At 39.4% G+C, this 16,097-nt stretch overlaps 1 protein-coding gene across 1 annotated transcript in view; it reads left to right on the top strand.

Annotated features, from left to right (window-relative positions):
• LOC149803146 (polycystin-1-like protein 2) overlaps positions 1 to 16,097 on the top strand; it is a 79,430-nt gene that overhangs the window by 20,018 nt on the left and 43,315 nt on the right. Inside the window, exons 4-6 of the mRNA XM_089951346.1 lie at positions 11,882 to 12,025; positions 13,393 to 13,480; positions 15,710 to 15,936. Of these exons, the coding sequence (XP_089807472.1) occupies positions 11,882 to 12,025; positions 13,393 to 13,480; positions 15,710 to 15,936 (459 nt within the window). The remainder of the gene's footprint in view (positions 1 to 11,881; positions 12,026 to 13,392; positions 13,481 to 15,709; positions 15,937 to 16,097) is intronic.

Genomic DNA, 16,097 nt, shown 5'->3' with positions numbered 1-16,097 from the left:
GAATGTTCTCTTGTAAAGTATCCATGAATAGGTCATACTAAATCCTCTTTTGTCTGACACAATAAATGTAGCGTTTGCACAGACATGGTTTTACTTCAGTGTCGAATTTAAATCGTTGAGTCACTAATTTACACATTACAATTCGTTCAGAAGTTTCCTCTTTCACTAAGTTGACATTGTGTAAAAGATGTTGGTAAGTCTTTAACTCTTCCTCTGGAATTCGATGCAATAAGTTACAATGTAGTACATAGAATCATCAATAGCAAACCAATCCTGTTTTAAACCATGGGGTCGTTCATTAATGTCTGTCCAATGGAACACTTTTACCTGAATCAGTCCTTGTATAGCATTCAGGTACCACTGATTCAAACACCGGTGACGTAACGGATGCAACTGTTCTTTACGTTTCACTTGTATTTTGACCAGCTCTCGGTAAATGCGTTCTCTCAACTCCACAGGCAAAGCACGAATGTTCTCTTGTAAAGTATCCATGAATAGGTCAGTCAGTACAATTTACAATCTTCTCCTAGAGCAAAAGTAATCCACATAGTAAGTAATTTCTGACCACTGCCACTCAGGGTAACGTCCAAGAATGTCACTGAAATCTTGTGATGTAAACGGACTAAAGCGGTATAATAGGATGAACGCACCCTTGATCCAGAAAAATCTAACACATTGGTTAACTTTTTTCACTTTCCTCTTATGAATTTCTCGGCACAAAAGTTCTACAGTTACCCATTGAGATTTCACTCTGCCAAACTTCCTTGTAGATCTTCTCTTGCAGTTCTTTAGGTAATGATTCAATATCATTTTTTAAATGAAGTTTAAATACTGGTCTCGGTGATGTCCAACATTTGACACCTAGCCAATGTGGCTTCTTCTTCAACGACATCGTAAGTTACTTCAATGTCTCGGTCCCACTAAGGGTAAGTAATGACAATTCGGTGACCATCGAGCATGTTCTAGGTAGGCCGAATCTTGTGGTTCCCAGTGGTGAAGTGACACACCGCAACTGAAGTACTTGACTTTATCCCCTTCACCCAAGTAGAAAAGTCCAGCTCTGGCTAATTCTTCGGGGGGTTGGTCCTCCCAAATACTTAGGCCATTTTCCTTTGAACGATTGAAGATGAATTTCAAAGTCGCAGTATTCCGACAAACGCACAGGGAACGAATATTCGTCCTTCACAGGATCTCGATGAGGGTAGGGTGACATGGACAGGAGTTTGCTCAGGGATGGATGACATCCGTAGGGTGGTAGACGTGAAGGTTGACATCCACATTTAAAATGAAACCCAGTAAAGTATCCAAGAGGACGAGTGGCATCCATCAGGTTTGACACGCACAGCATCACTTTCCATGATAGGAGTAGTGAGAACAAAGTTCCCATGATGCTTTACGGCATCGTTAAGGTCACAACGTACAGCATCGTTCCCATCGCAAGGCTCACAATCGCACTTGTCTGCAAACTCCGTTACGCAATTACAATGGTAACCGCATGGACACTTGCAGTTTCCTTCCGGACATTTTCCGTCGCAATGCATTGGTCTTATCCATCCAAGATTAGTCACACTAGGGGAAGGTAAAACATTTTTACAATCCCCAAACTGGAACGATGTCTCTTTGAAAGGATTCATCTTGTTCGCTTGATCTTGGTAGTCACAATGAACTATCGATCTTAGACATTGTCCCTTTTTATATACAGACCAATACCAACATGTCCATACGGTAACGTGAAGTGATTGGGAAGTCGCACTCGCTTCTGGTACACGATTTGATAGACTTTTTCCAAGGGTCGACGAACGATGTGGTGAGTGGGTAAACGTACAATCTTGTTTGGCTGATAGGTGGTCACTTTAAAGCGTTCATCTTTTCGAGACTGCAAGGCTTCTTTCAATACACCAAAGTTCACCACTCGACTGGTACGATAATTCAGTGTCAATCCTTTCACTTTACACTTCGTGTGCACTTCTCCTTGTTTATCCCGGTATTCGTAGCCGTAATTTTTAGGACCGCCACTTGCGAAACTTATAATTTTCTCGTCGGGGTGCTCGTCTGTCCAGGCTCCTAAACGGTCTTCTTCGATGTCAGGGTGCTGTTGTTGTAAATGCAACTGTCCGTGTCAAAGTACAGGACACGTTCCCCTAACAGTTCTAAAGCTTCGTACAATTTTAAGCGAGCATGAGCTGTCACGTAAGCCGCAATGATGACATTTCCAAATGGGTCAGCTTCTACAAAGTCCAGATCTTCTTCGTAAATGACTAAGATCAAATCCTCGCGAACGACGTCCACGTGTTTCATGTATTTGGTTTTGTCGTGAATCATCTGAAAGTAGCGAGAAGGTTCTGTCAAATACTCCGTCTTGGGTAAACACGGTCGTTGTGCCATTTTACCCCACAAGCAATTTAACATCACTTTGGTAAACGATCTCCTGCCTTCGTTTTTCTCGATGTGGTCTAAAGTAATGCCTTCTTGTGCCCAGTATTTCTCTTTGAATGTCTTTTGGTCTTCGGGAGTGTGACACCAGGAAGGATAGCCACTGGCTTCTTGCTTTAGTTTCAAAAAGGCATCCACGTAGTCTGCGAAAATGCCTTCCTGACTGGGGTGACGCATATGGTATTGTTCTGTCTTGGGAAAGTGAAAAATTTCGTACACTTCTAACAGTTGGTATCGCAATCCCATGTCCAGAGCTTTGAACAATTCTACGCTGACCCACGTCCCCGTCAAGGCACGTTCTTCCTGGGTGTGCTGACAAGGTTGATCTTGGTTGCACGTTTTGGCACAAGTACGGCACAAGGGAAACATCAGTTTGTCTTGACAATGGTGAGGTAACAAGGGATGGTACAAGTCGGTGGGAGGCAAAACTTTACATTTGATCAAGCCTTCGTATTGTCGAATGTTTTTCAGGTCAATGTGTTCCGTTAACAATTGTGGGTGCCCTGCAGGAAAGCGACAATATTTGCACACGTAGGGATACAGCGAACACACGTCCAAGTATTTGATTTCTTCCTCTTTCTCTTCGTCGGCTTGGTACAGCAAACAGGTGGCATTGGTTCTTTCTCCGTACAAACTATCCCTCGGATTCAGGGGGTCCATAAACTGGTAACTTTCCATGACACGTTTAAACTCGGGATCGGTTTTCAAACGGTGATTGTATTCGTGTTCCCACATTTCCACCACTTGGTATCCTTGCTGTTCTACCTTTAGGCGTCGCTGACAAGTGGCCTGGTACAAGTCTTCCATGGTTCGATGTAAAAACTGATATTTAGTGTTACGATCAGGGTAACAGACGGGACATCCGTGAAATAAGCAACCGTTAATCTCGTACACGATCTTGGGGTTTTCTAAGTCCAAGCCATCGACCGAATACGTTCCGATGGTCTTTTCGCCCCCTCCGTTGCGGGCATGCTGAATCCATTTGTCTTCCTTGTCGCACAAGTAATGTAACCAGCGTAGGGCTTTGACCGAGTACTGACGTTTGACATAGTTGGTCGATTGAGGACTGATGACAGCCACAGTGTTTTCAGGCATGAATCGTTGCCGATACACTAAGGAACATGCTTTGGCAATGGTGCAAGCTTCTTTCAAAGGATCGACCCCTCCGTGTTCCATGAACAGTTCTCGAAACTTTCCACAGCAACGCCGTAAAATGTCCACGTCGGAACGACAATACTTTAGCATTTCTTCCTGAAAGTCGAAAGGGTCGGAGGCACGGGTCTGATACCAAGCGTTGAAAGCTTCTCGTTGTTCGGTACGCATGTTGTCGGGGTGGTAATAGTGAGCCTCAGGCAAATGTGGTAGAACCGCGTGTTGATTGGCTTCGGTATTGAAAAAGTGTGGAAAATACCCTTTAGCCATTTCTGTCATTCCAAACGTTTTAGGCATTCGACTCAAAGGCATGGCCAAGTAACTCATCGAATCTTTAAACTGTACTTGTCCCACTTGCATGAAAATGATTTTGGCTCCGTTCAAAGTGACTTTAGGACGTTCGGTGCCTTGTTCCGTATAGTACCTCAAAAGAAACTGTCCATCGTATCCCGAGAAATTGTGAGCCATCACTGTGGCATGACGATGACAATCTCCGTAACGATCGATGTCCTCTTGGCTCCACGTCTTGTCGATGGTGTTTAAGACCCATCTTGCGAAATCGGCTAGCGTGTTCGGTCCCCGAAAGATTTTTTCACGTCCTCCAGGAATCTTGCTGCAGTGAGGGCAATAACTCAAGACAGGTTCTTGAATGCACTTCTCACATGCTCGATGAGCCACGCAGAAATTAGGAATGTGAATACCGGTCTCTTGCATGCATTCGAAATCGAAAAAGATGAAATTGCCTTTCTTCTTGTAACCATCCTCTTTCTCCTGTTGGGGTTGGTATTTTTGCATGTAGCATTGATGTTCCAAGTCCACGATTCGGTGACAAATGTGACATTTTTTCTTTCCTCGACATACGTGTGCCTTGGCATTATGGGTAAGTATGCCTTGTCCACAGGTAGGGCACAATCTCAGGAGTTGACAAGCGCATTTCTTCTGTGAACCTTGTGTCTTCAAATGTTGTTGGTAACAGGTAGGACTGACAAACGTGCACAGACAAACAGGACAATGCACTCGTTCTTGTCCTTCGTCCAGACAGGGTTGAGAGGCCAAACATCCTGAGCATTTCGATCCGCAATGCTTGTGTTGCTCTCGATTGTTATAGCCATAGTCACATTTCTCACAGTAATAACTGTATCCCAGGAATGCGGTGATACTGGTAATGGTATCGAAATGTTCATCGTGATGATAGACATGAATGTATTTTCCATCCTTAAAGTCTTTCCCTCGAAATAAGAAAGGCCCGCGCACTTCTTGAGGGTACACTTTCAAGGTGTAGCGTGGAGCTAGGACATCTTGAAATTTTTGCATCTCAGGAATGCCACAGGGTGTGTCTTTGGACAGGCCGGCTTGTTTTAACAGGAGTTCTGCTTCATTTCGTTGTTTGGCTCGGTCGGATTGTTGAATAGTTTTCCAGGCTCGTTTCCATTCTGCCGTGTCGTTCTTGTCGGCATAGGTTCGTCCCACCAAGATAGCCCTGGCTAAACACATCTGGTCTTGAAAATTGTGAATTTGGACGAGGCTCTTTTTGGTGCTGCGAAGACCGTTCACCAATAACATTTTTCTGCGTTGTCCGGTCCCTTGAGGAGGAGAGACGTGGGTCATGTCCAGTGTGGCTTTTCCATCGGTGATGTCAAACTGGTCATTGGATTGTTGCACGTGTTGAATCTTGTCCATGACTTTGGAAGCGGTCAATTCTACAGGGCTGCTAAACTCGATCCAAACAGGGGATTTCAAGCTGTCGTGTTGTATGGAAAGTCTCAAGCGATCGTATTCTTTGGGTTGACATTGTCGCTTCAGTGTGGTGAGCAAAGAATCCCACATCTCGGTGATGAACCCTTCTGCTTTCTCTAACAGTACTTCGGACTTGAAATCTTTAAACTTCACCGTGTATTTGTAAGCCGTGGTTCTAAATTTTCTAGAGGGACGCTTTTCCGTCTCTCGAATGGAATAGTACCTTAGTCGGGTGGTGAACTTCATTTAGAGGAAAACTCTCTGGGTTTGGATTCTGGTTCACTCATGTCCTCTTCAAAATCACTGGCATGAATTTGTGCCAAGACTTCAGCCATGGTGGTACGAGGCGATAGATCATGTTTCTGTCTCTTACTTTCTTCTCGATTGGATTGGATCGTTTCATCTTGGCTGCAAAAAGTCAAATGACTAAAGTTTAAACACCATGGGTTAATTTATAGTCATGACAGACCAGCGTATATAAAGGGTGTGTGCCTTGTCCTTCCACTATTCATTTCACTCTCAAACCGAGCACAACGATGGACGAGACTACACAGATCGAACTTTTCATCAGAGCTTTGCGAGGGGTCATCTGAAAATTTTCCTCAGACCAGCCGAGGGACTACTCACCCTCCTTTTGAGATAAAAGTCAAGATACTTGCTATATCTGTCAGAAGAAAGGGCATTGGTCTTCAGAGTGTCCAGACCGTCAAAAAAACAAAACAGGGGTTAAAAGAGACAAAAGTCAAGATACCTGTTATCATTGTCAAGAAAAAGGACACTGGTCTCCAGATTGCCCTAAGAAACAACAGGAGCAAGAAGAAGAAGAGGGGAGTGATGGAGAGGAAGAAGAGGCAGAAAGCAGACAGGTGAAGAAACAGAAACAGGAGAAAAAAAGAATGGAAGAAAGTGAAAATGAAGAGGAGGAAAAAGCTGTGAAAGTGAAGACATTTTTTAAAAAAAGAGAGAGTGAAGACAGACAAAGAAGAAGCTTATGGACTTTTTAAAATGTTATGTGGTGTTGTGAATTGAATTGTAAAATTTGTACCAGAATAGAAAGTCTATAAAAAGTAAGTGTCTCTTGGTTTTGATTTTTAGAATAAGAATCTACACTCACACACTCCATCATTCACACGTACACTAGGGTAAAAAATGGTTTTGAGTTTTAATTGATGTTGGCTATTGAAATATTATTTCTTTTCAAGAGACATGGGTGGCCCTGAAAAGGGTTTTTGGGTCTTGGTGGGTTTTAAACAACAAAACTTAGGAAGCAATCAACTTTAACTGACTTAAGCCTTTGCCACGGCCAAGGCCTACTTCTGGACTGCGTACTGTCGATGATGATGATTTGGTAGAAATCACTAAGGGTAGTAGGGTAGGTGTTGTCACTGGGTTGGGTTGTTTAGCTCTTGAAGGCCTTTTTCTCTTCGGTCGTAATAAAGAAGTCTGATACATTTGTTTCAGACTTCTTAACTCCGCTAAAATGTCCAACAGTATCGTGACCGTTTGACTTTCACCCTCTTGTTTCTTTGCTGCTTCTCCTTGTTGTTTTTTTTCTTACCTCTTCTTCTTGTTGCTGTTGCTGTAGGAGAAAAGCTTGTTCCGCTTCCTTTTGCTGTTGTATAAATTTCTCCAATTCTTCTTTCTGTCTTTGTTTAAAATTCTCCACGTACAATAATGAAGGAGAAGGTGGAGAATGTTCCGGAACAAATTCTTGCGAAAGAAATTCCACAAAATCCCAATTTACCTCTTCTGAAAGTAAGTCCGGGTTCCTTGGGTAGTCTCCACGCTTGGTGCACCCCAATTCACGGTCTTCTGAGTTTGCGCCATGTTTATGTTCACTGTGTCGCATGGATTGACTGCGTACAAACGCTAGTGCCTCTATATAGGACATGTGACGTCACGGACTGCTTTCTTCGGATTGGCAAAGGGTGACTGAATTTTGTAACGCGTGTTTGGATTGGTCAATGAACTCAATCCGTTTCAATCCTTCCTCTCCCTATAAATACCCACAGTTTGCTGCATTCCTTCACCTGTTCTCGTCACCAACATGTGGACCGACGTGGAATTATCAACTCTTGTCTCTTCTATGATGTTCAGAACGGACTTACCCATGTACGTCCGATCCACCTGGACTATTGTTAGAATGACAGAAACCTGTGAGTGGAAAAGAAGAATCTACGTGGAGAGGCAAGGATGTTTAAAGAGGGTTCTCATTTATGGCCCTGAAGTAAGACAGAGTTTGAGGACAAGAAGAAGACCAATGCGGTGCCCTATGTGTTAACAATATGGTATGTTAACATAAACCCAAAAGCCCTTTTCAGGGCCACTCCCATGCCTCGAAAAGATATTCACTTTCATGCCCACCTTTTTTTAAACAAATGTCTATTGTCGTGTGTGTGTGTGTGTGTGTGTGTGTGTGTGTGTGTGTGTTATATCCCTCTCCCGTGTTCAATTTCCCTTGACGCTATACAGACCCACCATGTTCAATTTCCCTTGACGCTATACAGGCCCACCATGTTCAATTCCCCTTGACGCTAAACAGGCCCACGATTTATTCCCATGTTCAATTCCCCTTGACGTTAAACAGGTCCACGATTTATTCCCATGTTCAATTCCCCTTGACGCTAAACAGACCCACGATTCATTCCCCATGTTAAACTCCCTTGACGCTAAACAGGCCCACGATTGTTTCCCATGTTAAATTTCCTTTGACGCTAAACAGGCCCAGGGTGATTTTTAATGCTAATTCCCACTGACGCTGAATCGCCCCACTTCACTACTATCGGAGTCGACGTGGTGCCAGCTGCAGAGCTAACCATAAAAGTCGACCATAGCAGCTGTGAAGCTGTACGCTAGCAGCCGTAGAACTGAATAAACGGTGTTGCTGGTCGAGTAGCAGGTGATCGGGCGTTGCTGACCGAGATTGGTGGGCGCTGATTGCTTGATTGACCAATCTGGAATACTCACGGCTTGATTGGCCAGTGTGACTGGTAGCTGCGTTTTCTGGCGACGAAGTGTGTAACTCCATACATGTAATCTTTTAACCGTGGACTAATTTTGGGGGTTTGTAAAACCCAGTGTGTTTTTGCGACTGTAAAGATAATTTCTATATCAGTCACTTTTGTTTACATGATTTCACTATTTAAGTGAATACGTTTTACTATATCAGTAAAATACTACATTTTATTTTACTATTTGAGTAAAACACACCAATATTTTCGTTGTGAAATCACTGTGAATTATTCAGCCCTTGTTCTTGTACTGTGTAAGGTCATTTATTTGAATTTTCATTTTTAAGTCCGTGCGTTTTATGTTAATTGATCCAATATTTGGCTCATATACTCGCACATATTAATCATAATTAATTGCTCATTCAAGTCGTTCGTTATTAAACATTGTATTTGTATCGCCATCAAAAATGTTATGTTGTAAATCCGAAATCCCACTCGGTTATCTTGTTTTGTGGAACTTTCAACATAAACTCTTTGAACCAATACGTGAATTGGGAATTCTCAACGTATGACAGCAATTTTAACCACCGCCGTATAATTCAAACGACACAATCTTAAACCTCGACATAGAAAATATAACTTTCAAACGCTAATGTTTAATTCAAAAGATGCAATCTAAAATCTAGACCTATACAATTAACTTTAAGGACATTAAATTTGATCCAACACGTGATATTGGATTTTTCGACATACGACATTGAAATTTCAACTGCAACTTTCTCATTGTACCATCTTTTGTCAGCAACGGCGTTTCATACTATCCGTAATTTTATTCTCGCTGTCATCAATCACCTTCATAATTCGCCGTCATCAGTCGGTGTCACCAATCGCCGTCATTAATCCACGTACGAGAAATACTCTTTAATATTTAAGCTGGCATTCAGACAAACTTTGAGTTTTATGTATTTAATTGACCGCTCCGGTGGCCTAGTGTGGCTCAAGCGTCCGCCTCGGGTGCTGGAGAACGTTGGTTCGATACCCAAGTGCTAGTCATCACTAGAAACAGTCACACTGCAGACATCGTAGCGATATGACAGAAAAAAGTGTTAATGGATATTATCGCAGACAATGGCACCGTGTATTGGTACGTAAATACTTAACTTAACCATACGTAAGCGCTAGGCGTCGCCATGCATGATTGGGGATACTCCTTGGTATTCTTTCATACGCGGGAATTAATTGAAGAATAAATAATATAATAAAATGGGTTCACTATTGTGAATAAAATTGAAAGTTTAAGGTATGTTGAATTTTGTGGCAAGTAAAAGATCACCATATAGATCATAACTTCTTCGTCTGAAACATCTATTCTTCATACGGTATTCTTTTTTCCACACACACACCCCAACCCCAACCCCCAACCTCATGTAAGACAAATTCAACAAGGATATAAAAAATGCACAAAATTTAGTCATTTGATTCATCAAGTTATAATTTCTAACCTGATCGTCGCCAGGAATCGAACAGTTGTTTCAGTAGCAACACGGTCCCCATATTTACATGGGCAAGTCTATTTTTTTGTTGAAGAAATTAATGTGATGTAGTTCACTCACTTTGATAGCCTTAATAATTCCGTAAATTTTGGAGTTACATCCCTTTTAAAACATATATACAAAAGTTCCTCCTTTTTTGTTTTATATACTTGTTTTACAACTATTAAAACTAAACATTGTGAATACTGGATGCGAAAGTCAGGTTTGACTGAAATGGGCTGTACTAAAAACCAGAAAAGGACAGTGAGCAATCTGTGTGCTTGATTACATCGAGAGCTTCCGTTTGACTTGAAGCGCTGCTAAGTTGACAGTGTTCAGGACCCCCTGGCGACAATAAGGTTACAAATTATAAATTGATGATTGAAATGACTTAGTTCTGTGCATTTTTTCCGTCCTTTATGCTTTCGCTTTTTAAAATATGTGGGGAGGGTGTACGAACAAATGGGGTGGAGTGCGAATACAATAGTCCATGATTTGCAACATATTGTAAGAAATGTATAAAATTGTTCTTACAACGCATTTTCTCGCGCTCTCTGTAAAAATCACACATGACGACACTTAACTTTCTTGCGATGAGACTGAACAAAAATCAAATATCTTCCATTGTTCTTATGAAAACAGTTACTAACGTGTGTCAATTACGATGATGAAAATTGTTATCGAAGTGTTTATACAGTAATGATGGAAACATTTATCAAAAGTGTATACTTAGCAATGCTGAAAAAAATGTATGTATATGATAAAAACAGTTGTGTGTGTGTGGTTGGGACTTTTTGCGTAGCTTTAAAATTCTTCAGTCATATCGCCACGATGTCTGCAATGTGACATTTTATAGTGATGTCTAGCACTGGAGCATCACGCCGCAGACACGTAGCATCATGTACCACCCATTCACATTATCATGACACCAGGCCGATCAGTCCTAACACTAACCTTTTAATGCTGAGCGCATAGCGAGGCAGCTGCGAGTACTATTTTAAAAAGTCTTTGGTATGACTTGAGCCGGGTTTAAACCGCGACCTCTTGCACCCGAGGTGGACGGTCTAACCACTAGGCCACCGGATCGGTCGAAAAAAACTGTTATCAAAGTGTGTATATATTAATGATGAAAACAATAATCAAAGTGTGTATATAACAATGATGAAAAACAGTTACCAAAGTGTATATATAATAATGATGAGAACAGTTATCAAAGTTTGTATATAATAACGATGAAAACAGTTATGAAAGTGTATACATGATAATCATGTAAACAGTTATCAAAATGTAATTTTATATATATATATATATATATATATATATATATATATATATATATATATATATATATATATATATATATATAGTTAGATAGATATATAAATGAAAACAGTCTTATAAGTACGTATATAATAATTATGTAAACAGTTATTAAAATGTATATATATTAATGATGAAAAAAAGTTATAGAAGAGTGAATATATTAATGTATTTTCCCCTGAGTTTCGTACGCACCCCTGACTAAACGCATGCTTGCGGAAATTTTTCATGTATTTTAAAAATATAGTAATGAATATTTTCCGGTGTCAGAAAACTTGACCAAATGTTTTCATGTTTCGGCATATAACTAATGTAAAATGAAAATGCAAAGGAAGAAAGGTAAATTATTAAGACTGGTGTTTATGATGACTACTGACAAAATATGCAGAAAACTAAAAATACAAATAAAATACAATATTCAGTAAAAAAAATCACGTGCTGGTGAATAACTGATTAGTGTTCTTTAAAATAGTTACCTTCGAAGCACGCAAAGTCACATCCTTTATCAAGGTCTCTTGAATGCAGAGTGGAACTTCGCGAACCCATTATGCTTCTGGCTGACGATGTTCATTAATTTTATTCGGTTGTTCGAGCTTTCAAGAGCAAAACACTAAGGAACAATTTGGCCAGGTCTGAGCAAGTCATTCAAACTGTGACGTGTATTCGAGCGATTGATGCTCGAGTCAATGTGAGATCGGTGTTCGAGTTGTGTTCACTATAACAATATTTTGCTTATATTTGTTTTTGTTTTTTAAGTTCACGATGACCCTTGTAAATGCTGTTGTTGATTCAGCACTTCCTCAAAATTCATCAACCATAGACTCGTCAAGAATTTCGCAAGTAACGAATACTCTATCAACCATCATCTACGACCCCATGAAAGTCAATCACAAAACAAAGGTAAGTGGCTATAACATGTGGGCCTGTAATGTTTGTTCCCAACCTCAAATAATGTAAACCCAGATCTGCCGACACACGATGCGCTGACATATATAGGTCCATGTAGTTTGTTTTCAATGATGCATTGACAGAACAGCCAAGGCCCTCATCTGTCTTTGCATATTTTGGACGAGAAAATCCAGGTCTACGCTGCCATATAATGGTTTTCCTTCATACAAATAGTAATTTCTTGTTTCAAACGGTAATTAACAACATGGTGACAAATTTCTTCGTTGTTCTGATTAAGTAATATGTCAACCTTTATCTTCTCTCTTTTTCAGAGGAGACAACATTACTGTGTATTCGCCTTTATCTGTGGTACCATTATTTGTTTTTGCTGTAAACCGCGAATTTCAAAACGCAAAGTTAGCGGTCCCAATTCACATCAGCAAACTGTCCTAAACTTTCGATAGGTGCAGTTATCTTCAAAATGATATCACTAATTTCTCTGTGCTATATGTTGTACAGTTTAAAAGTAAAACTTAATTTACTTCAGCCTGAGATATTTTCCCTCCCCAATCAGGGAAACATTGGCCTTTTCTGTCAAAATAGAAAATGTCCCAGATGCCGAGGGTGGATTGATTTACCGATGTTGATGTAAAATAATAAACAAACACCTTAATATGTTTGTGAAACAGATTTGTACCGAGACTTCACTCCTTTTCCCGAGCGTATATACGTTTAATAGCAGGTCGATGGCAACTAATAAATATTTTGTTAACTGAAAGTAGAGTTTAAATATTTTTTTCTGAACTAGTACTTTAAATTCACATACACAGTGAGTATTGTTTCGTCACGCGATCTCGTTATTTGTTAGCTTCGTTTTCATGAATTAAATTAAATATTGCTGCCTTCACCACAAAGCCGAATAATATTTAAGGGAGAAAGGCGAAGATTCTCCAATTGTATCCTTCCATTCGATTATGCCTCAGAGAAGAGGATATGCTACACTTGATATCTATGTCGTCTACACTACCTATCAGCAGTAACAGTTTGTATTGACCACTGGTCAGCATCATTATACTTAATCTTGATTGGCTTTATAAATTTCGTATGATTTTACTTTCTTGCTTTTTTTTTCTTCTTCTTTCTCTAGAGTGCATCAACGTAAATTAAGATATAGAAGAGACATCCATGTGATTATACGACCATAAGAAAATGAAAATGATCTGTTTTAGATATTTAGCTCGTACTATCTCTTGCATCCTTTCAATAGTAATGTCAAGAGACCGAAGCCTAATAGCTAAACGCAATCTCTGTGTCATTCCTGCAAAATACACTAATTGCGGCATCTTAATCGACTGGTCTAATATATCTTGTTTTGTTAGGAAGTGGTATTGGGAGCTCTGGATCAAATTTCAACTGGAATTTCCAACCAATCACTGGATAATAAAGAAAGTCAAACAGCTGTGAACTGTAAGTATATGTGATTTAAATGACGTTGGTCTACATAATTCTATAGTATTTCTACTAATCCGCGATACAATTGTGAATTAAATATGTATAAATGTTCCTTATTTGTGAGATAGTCTTCATTCTACGCTTTTTGCGCTAACATGTTTTTAACAATCATCGCTTCGCTAATTTTGCTATAGTACGGAATTATTCAACGTGACAATACAAACACATAGTCCCCATCAGAGGTATGTATCATCGCTTTTGTTGCGAAACGATAATTATCACTTTACGATAGTATCGTGATATGCCCTTTATGTTGCCTTTTTAACAACTGCATATCATCAAGATAAGTTTCAATGAAATAGTATAACATCATTCTCTTCAAAAAATAAAATAAACTTAAACATTCACGGTTTGTTTTCATGCACGAGTACTAACTCATATGCTATAATTAGGAGTGACTTTTCATATCTACAGATTCAGTTTTGCGATAATTTTAGATGCACCTAAAATGCGTCGCAATATAATATACTGTATCACCAAGAAAATATAGGGAAATATGACTAGTATTGATATATCGCTAAATCTTTCCCATGTAGTCTCGCTTTTTTGCAATACTTATAGCACACAATGCATATGGGCCTTTTCTTTAATGCTCTGCATTCCCAATATTTGGACGGAATATCCTTATTGGCTCTACTTCCTTCATCTTCTCCATACTTGGCTACGCTATATGACCAACAGTTTTTAGCCAAGAGACAAGCTATTGACAAATTTAAATGACGTCATTGTATAGTTCATATATTAAGATGTCTTTGGTTTAAACACAGATGGCACGAGCATCTTTGATATCTCGAACATGTGCGTAAGATTCAGCTCTTGTTTGTTGGGTTTTTGAGCTATCTAGATGTATTTAATATTAAAATGACGCAAAACACCATATACATTTTAACCTGAGTTTGAAAGAAAAATCATTGGATGTTATATTTAAACAACGTATGTGTCCAGTAACTTTTATTTGTTTTTAACAAATCAGTCTTCATTCAACTCCTAATTCGATTAGACCAGTATGTTTCTTTCTGATGTGAATCATGTTTACAAACTCTGTATTGGAAAAACTTTTGAGACAGCTTGAGCGAAAAAGAAGCAGCCATGTCAACCGTTATTCATAGAGATTGTAACTATTTTTACGATTATGGTGATAAAATCTATATTGAATTTATAAAATATAATTTAAAAAGTCATAATTCTTTTGTATTTTGAATTTGTGCATGAAGAATGTATGCTCCATAGAAGCATAAATTTACGTTTAATACAAATATTTTTCCTTTGAGCAAAGTGTTGAAGTCATCAACTGTAAAAAGACCCATCTTATCACTAATTGAACCAATCAACTGTTTTTGCCTTTAGACTCTAATAAAATCATTAATATTTTGTCTCCCTAATTTGCTAACCATTTAAGAATATTACTTGCACCAAATGCAAATCAGAATTAATTTAATTGCTTCCCTTTTTACACGCTGGATCCGCTTTTTGGCTAACTTGAGTAGACCCCTCCGGTGGCCAAATGGTTAGAACGGTCGCCTGCGATGCGGGAGGTCGCTGTTCGAACACCGGCTGAGTCATACCAAAAACTTTTAAAAGTGGTAGTAGAAGCTACCTCGCTCAGCATTAAGAAATTAGTGTTAGGACTGGTCGACCTGGTGTCAGGATTATGTGACTGGGTGGGACATGAAAGTACATGTCTACGGGATGATGCCTCAGTGCTAGACATCACTCTAAACTGTCACACTGCAGACATCATAGCGATATGACTGAATTTTTTTTTTAAAGCTACCAAATCACACACACACATCCACGAAATATGGATCTAATCAAAAGTAAAGAAAGATGAACGATATATAAAGGGAACTAAATAGTTTTAGCAATACTTTTAAAATACACATCGAAATCGGCAAAATTAATAACCTCCTAAATGAGGTGAGCAAATATCAAAACAGTACCAATTAAGTCAAACTTTTGAAGATACATTACAGCGAAACTGTCATAGCGAATACCTCCATTTAAAACGACACCATACAAAGGTTATCACTGATGAGTCTCCTTTCCTAATTTTAGTTACATATTGAACCTTAAAGTAACAGACATCTGCCAACTAAGGATACATTTTTGTAGCTCGATCCCTGACTGTCCAGTATAGACAGGTTTCATTGTATATTATAGAGCATTCTACTTTATACTCGTCAGCCACATTTAAGCTGATTGCAACAGCCAGTGGTGCTATATCACCTGCTGAAAAAAGAACCATACAAGAACCAAACTTTGATGATCTCAGGTTGCAGAACCAAGATTTAGATGAACTGAATGGCAAACAACATGACGACAACTCTTCTAGATCACCTGACGAGGAGGCTTTCTTAACTTATCTGCAACAGCTCAAAGAGTCTTACAAACTAAGCCAGGAGTCAAGCAAGGTTGTTTGTTCTGTGCATTTATGTAGCCTGTACATCTGTCTGTGTGTTTGTTAGTTCGTCCGTCTCTCCAGATTTCTATGTTTGGCTGTCAATTAGTGTTGCTGTATGTGTCTTTTCTTGTCAGTATGTTGTCACTTTCTATATTTTTTGGCATTTTAACA

This window comes from Sinohyriopsis cumingii, chromosome 3, assembly GCF_028554795.1.
Source record: "Sinohyriopsis cumingii isolate HCF-2022 chromosome 3, ASM2855479v2, whole genome shotgun sequence".
Classification (NCBI taxonomy): Eukaryota; Metazoa; Mollusca; class Bivalvia; order Unionida; family Unionidae; genus Sinohyriopsis; species Sinohyriopsis cumingii.
The sequence above is the reverse complement of the archived record's forward strand: the minus strand, read 5'-3'. Positions and strand labels throughout refer to the sequence as shown.